The following is a 5,250-nucleotide window of genomic DNA, read 5'->3' as shown; positions in this document are numbered from 1 at the left end:
CAAGGCAGGGGAAGGAAGTTTTACGTTGGAGCAAGGCTCTCCAGAACACACCAAAGGCATCAACAAACAGTTGGTCATCCAAAAGGCTTGCGTTGAAGGTCCAGTAGGCAGCACCACGATTCCGAACTGGTTGGTGAATCCGAAGTGCGACCATGTGATGGTCTGAGAAGCCGCTCGGAATAATGTTCATATTGCTCACAACATTTAAAAAGGTACTGTTGATGTAGAAACGGTCCAATCTTGCAAGTGATAGGTGGCCTTTTGAACACCGACTCCACGTGTATTGGCGGAAAGAAAGATTGCGGATTCTCCACACATCGATCAGGGAAAACTTGGACAAGGCTTTCAATAAAGGCGCTGCGCTTGCTGGGTGCGGCTCCTCTCCATTACGATCAATGGTGGAGTCCATCGTGCAGTTAAAATCTCCACCCAAGCAGACAAGTCAATCAAAATCAATGTGTACAAGAGAAGTTTCTAAGTGTGTGTAAAAGGCGAGTCTCTCCGTGCTATCGCTAGGTGCGTAGACATTCAGTACGGTGTGTTTAAAGCCATTATGTGTGAAGGTGAGTGAAATCAAATACCCTTTGATAATCTCATTAAAAACAACACTGGGACTGCAAAAGGAAGGTTGTATATAAACAGCCACCCCAGCCCTTGGGTGTTCCAGACTACTAAAAAACCATTTTCCCCTCATTGTCCTTTGCCATTCACTTGCACAATAGGAGCTACATCTTGTTTCTTGCAAAAGCAAAACATCAATGTGATTGGTCTCAACAAACTGTTTAACTTCTGCTTTACGGATGGAGGAGCGTCCCCCATTAATATTTAAACTCGCTATAGAGAAAGCCATAGGCTAACATAGAGTTTGGGTGTGTCAAAAACTTAGTCTCTCTGTGTCTGCAGCTCATTCTTTGCTTTAAGGATGCATTTCCGGAGTCGATACACTTGTGATTCCGTCACACCAACCTGTCCGGCTTTGAGGAGCAAAAGCTTCGCAGATTATAAAGCTGGGCAAGTCAGGGAAAAAGTTTTTAATTTTTAACATGTTTCTTGCGAAAGGTGTCATGAAGAAACTTTAAGATATCGGCAGGTGGAACACTGATAACACTCTCCGAATCTTGGGAAAATGGATCATTCCATGCTTCAGCACTGCCACAAGAAGCAAGTGATGAGGCCCCGTCCGAATCACAATCCGAGTACCGATTGGTATCCATTACCTTAATGTTGTGCTCGAAAGATGGAGCTGATGGTTTAACAAGGGAAGCCTCACATTCCGCTTCCAAAGGGGGGGGGAAGGAGTCGGAGGAGTCGGGGAAGGAAGAGTGGAGGGAGGAGGAGTGGGGGGAGGGGAGTAGGGGGAGGTGGAGTGGGAGGAGGAGGAGGTGTGGGAAGAGAAAGAGGATTAGAAGTGGGAGGGGGAGGAGGAGGAGGAGTGGGAGGGTGAAGAGGACGGGAAGGAGGAAGTATACTAATGGAAGGAACGTTATATTCCGCTTGAGATAAACCTGGTGTTTCACTAGTTGAAGCTTTACACCCTGATTCAACCAGGTTTGGAGTTATTGGTGACTTAGAAATGGTACACACTTCACTGTTGGTCTTTACAGGGAGGGAGATTACAGTGGATTCGGTGTTAATATCCAAGGTGCCTGTGACTATGGGAGTGGTCACGTGTGCTCCCTGCTGCACAAAACCAATCTCCTGCTCATGTTCACTAACCCCATCGACAAAGTCATCATCCTCTGGAGCAATTACATCAAATCGATTTTTCATTTTAAAAAGAGCATCTATTGTTGCTTCCAAACACGAGTCATTATTCTCGGCAGCTGGCGCCATCTTTTTTGCACACTCGCCGTCACATCTTGACTATTGTTATCATTTCGATGCTTCAATTTATGTTTCCTTTTTGAAGGAACAACGGTGAAGCTTTCGTCATCTGCGAGGGGAGGATTTACCTCCACTTTCGACGGCCCAGGCAGATTGTTCGAGTTTGAAGCGTCACCAACGTGCCCAACTCTAGATATACCACTATTCGTCTCAATGGTTCGACCACACTAGATATTCCACTTAATATATTCTTGGGGCAATCGCTTTTTAAATGAAGTTTTGTAAAAAACAACGGCTTTTGGGAACATTGGGAAAGAGTGGGTTGAGGAATAGAGGTTCTCCCACAAACATTTTGATATCATAAAAATCCCTCTGGCAGTCACCACTACTGCTTGCCAAGCATTCAACAGACTCTGGTAAAACAGAGGAAGGTGAGACGTGTCAATCTTTTTTTATTCAATTAGGAACAACTCAAGGCCGTAGCCGAGCAATCCAGCTTGTCTCAATATTCGTTGTGCTACGGGGCGCCAGGGCAGTTTTTCCACATTGATCACTCGTTGTATCGACTTCAGCCGAAAGGCCATCAGATGACACTTTACGTCAATGAGCCCTTGGCCACCATCAGACAAGGGGCGACAGAGTAAATCTGACTGCAACCAATGATAACCATTCCAAATTTTTTTTTACCAGTATCTGTTGAATCTCTTTAAGCAAGATATCTGGTGGCTGTAAACAGATGAATTTGTGCCACAAGACAGAGGTAACTAAAGTATTAATAATTAGTATACGACCTCTGAAAGACATTTGCCGAAGGAACCTTTTCCATTTGTTAAGATGTTTGGTTACGTGATCTACCACTCCTTCCCAGTTAATAAGGGAGTACTGGTGAGGGCCAAGATAAACACCTAAGTATTTCACCCCCTCTCTCGTCCTCCTTAGATCTTTCGGAAGAGACTGAGGTGGCACTAAGGGAAGCTCCCCGGATGTACATTGAGCCGAGGACACCCACAGAGCTTGACAGTTTTGCCAATTACACTGCAAATGTGAAGCAAGATGGAACTTATGTAAAGATCCAAGAAGAGTGGTTAGATCCTGATCATTTTTAATTACTATATAGACATCATCAGCATATGCAGACACGATGATAGGGTGTTCTTCTGGAGACGGTACAAAGCCAGAAAGAGAATTCCTAAGATTAATTAGTAATGGCTCAAGAGAAAGGCTAAACAGTAAACCTGACAATGGACAGCCTTGCCAAACACCCCTCTGAACCTGAATGGGAGAACAGAGACCATCGTTTACCTTACACAAACTAGATATATTGTTGTATAACAACTTAACAAAACTGATAAACCTTTCACCCAGACCAAACTTTTGCAACACATGAAACATATAAATGTGATCAATGCTATCAAAAGCCTTTTTGACATCAAGGAAAAATCAAACCAACCCCCTCTTCCTCTTTAAGACCACAATCAATCAAATCTCTAACTAAAAATATGTTATCAGAGATTGATCTCCCTGGAACACAGTAGCTCTGGTCAGGATGAAAGAGAGTCCCGATGACAAGTTTTAGCCGATTGGCCAACAATTTGGAAAAGAGTTTGTAGTCAGAACATAGTAATGAGATGGGGCGCCAGTTCTTGATTTGACGGAGATCATCGCTTTTTGGGAGAAGACAAACCACCGCTCTTCGACAGCTGAGAGGCAGTATGCCAGAAAGTAAACTTTCTTGCAGAACCAACAGTACTTCTGGACCTAAGATGTCCCAAAATCCTGTAAAAAAATTCCACTGGAAGTCCGTCGATTCCAGGGGCTTTTCCACGTTCAAAGCTATTCAGAGCCATGCTGAGTTCCTCCAGGGTAAGCGGCTTTTCAAGAGCTTGACGCTGACCACAACTTAACTCAAAGAAGGAACATGATTTGTCATCTCATCAACACAATCTTTACACACAGATTCCTTCGCAAATAAATCAGAAAAATAATTTTTCACAAGTCTTTTAACATCACTTTCATTTTGTGTAATATTCCCTTTCGCATCAAACAAGGAGAAAATCTGCCTTTGGGATTTCTTAACCCATTCTAACTGGAAAAACCTTTTATTTGGGGTGTCAGAAAACTTCACATTCTGGATTTTGAGTCGAACTGACATCCGCATGACTTTTTCATGAATCAACTCTGAGATAAGTTTTTTTTTCCAATAAAAACCGAAGTTTCCTGTCATTTTGAGCTTTAGCTAAGTCTTCCTCTAACTGCAAAATTTCAGTTTCCAAGAGTGAAACAGCAATTTTATTCTTGCTCGTGGAAAAGGACTGAGAACATTGACAGAAAACACGAATTTGAGCTTTCACGTTGTCCCACCATAACTGGATAGAAGCATAGGAAGGTTTACTTTGGATAAGTTTTTTCCCAAAACCTACGAAAAGCATCAGTAAAAAACAATCCTCCAACAGGCTGGTAATGAAGGTCCAATAAGCACTTTTATGCGTTAACTGAGAAGAGGATAAACCAAGCACTACCAGGTGATGATCAGAGAAAATGGAAGGAAAGATGTTACAAGACATGAGGACATTTCTAAAAGTGGAGTTAATATACCATCTATCCAGCCTTGCAAGTGTTATCAGCCCATTAGAACACCGGCACCTTGTATACTGAGATGCTGTACGGTGCTGCATGCGCCAAGCATCGAGTAGACCAAGTGATGAAAAACAACAAGATATGTCTTTATGAGATTCAGGATGTGGTTCTGGTGTATTTCTATCCAAATTAGGTTCAAACATGCAATTGAAATCTCCTCCGATACAAATACAGTGATCAAAGACTAAAGTATGGAAGTAATTCGCCAGAAGTGTAAAAAAGACTTTACGAGTCCCGCTCTCACAAGGAGCATAGACATTAAGTAAGGTGAGGTGAAATCCTTGATACACGAACACTAATGATGCTAAGTGTCCTTTCACTATTTCAAGGAAACTATACGAGTCAGGAACAAAACCTGGACGAAGCATAAAGGCAACACCCGCCGAGATAGAAGACAAATTACTAAAGAAACAAAGCCCCTTGTTAAGGCAGAGCCAGTCAAACTGCGAAGTATCCGTTATGTGCATTTCTTGCAACAAACAGACATCCACATGTTTCTGAAGCAACAAAGTTTTTAACTTGGATCCGACGCAAATGGTTAGCACCACCCCCATTCATGTTTAAGGTGCAAAAAGCACTTCCTTCCTTTTCATCCCGTATCAGGGGGGTTTGGCAGCTGTTGAGAACATTCTAAACCTGCTTTTGTAATAAATTTCCTCAGTCTGTGAATTTGTGGTTTAGTTATTCCAAAATCTTTTGCGTTCCTTGTTATACACTTTGCAGTCCTCGTGAAGGAGAGCAAGTCAGGAAAATGTTGATGAATGATGACATTCTGCTGCCTAAATGTCT

The 5,250-nt window shown here is 42.6% G+C and overlaps 1 protein-coding gene across 2 annotated transcripts in view; it reads right to left on the bottom strand.

The window, feature by feature from the left end:
- Positions 1–2,122: 2,122 nt before the first annotated feature.
- LOC147033733 (uncharacterized) overlaps positions 2,123–5,250 on the bottom strand; it is a 38,558-nt gene continuing 35,430 nt past the window's right edge. The window contains exon 5 of one of the 2 annotated variants that reach the window (XM_085871899.1): positions 2,123–3,723. In XM_085871899.1, coding sequence (XP_085728025.1) covers positions 3,662–3,723 — 62 coding nt within the window. In that variant the 3' untranslated portion in view covers positions 2,123–3,661. The remainder of the gene's footprint in view (positions 3,724–5,250) is intronic. The other variant, XM_085871898.1, reaches the window with a different exon arrangement.

This window comes from Eptatretus burgeri, chromosome 2 (genome assembly GCF_056783735.1).
Source record: "Eptatretus burgeri isolate ZD-2024b chromosome 2, Ebu_testis_v1, whole genome shotgun sequence".
NCBI classification, from domain to species: domain Eukaryota; kingdom Metazoa; phylum Chordata; class Myxini; order Myxiniformes; family Myxinidae; genus Eptatretus; species Eptatretus burgeri.
This window is presented reverse-complemented; position numbering and strand designations above follow the sequence as displayed.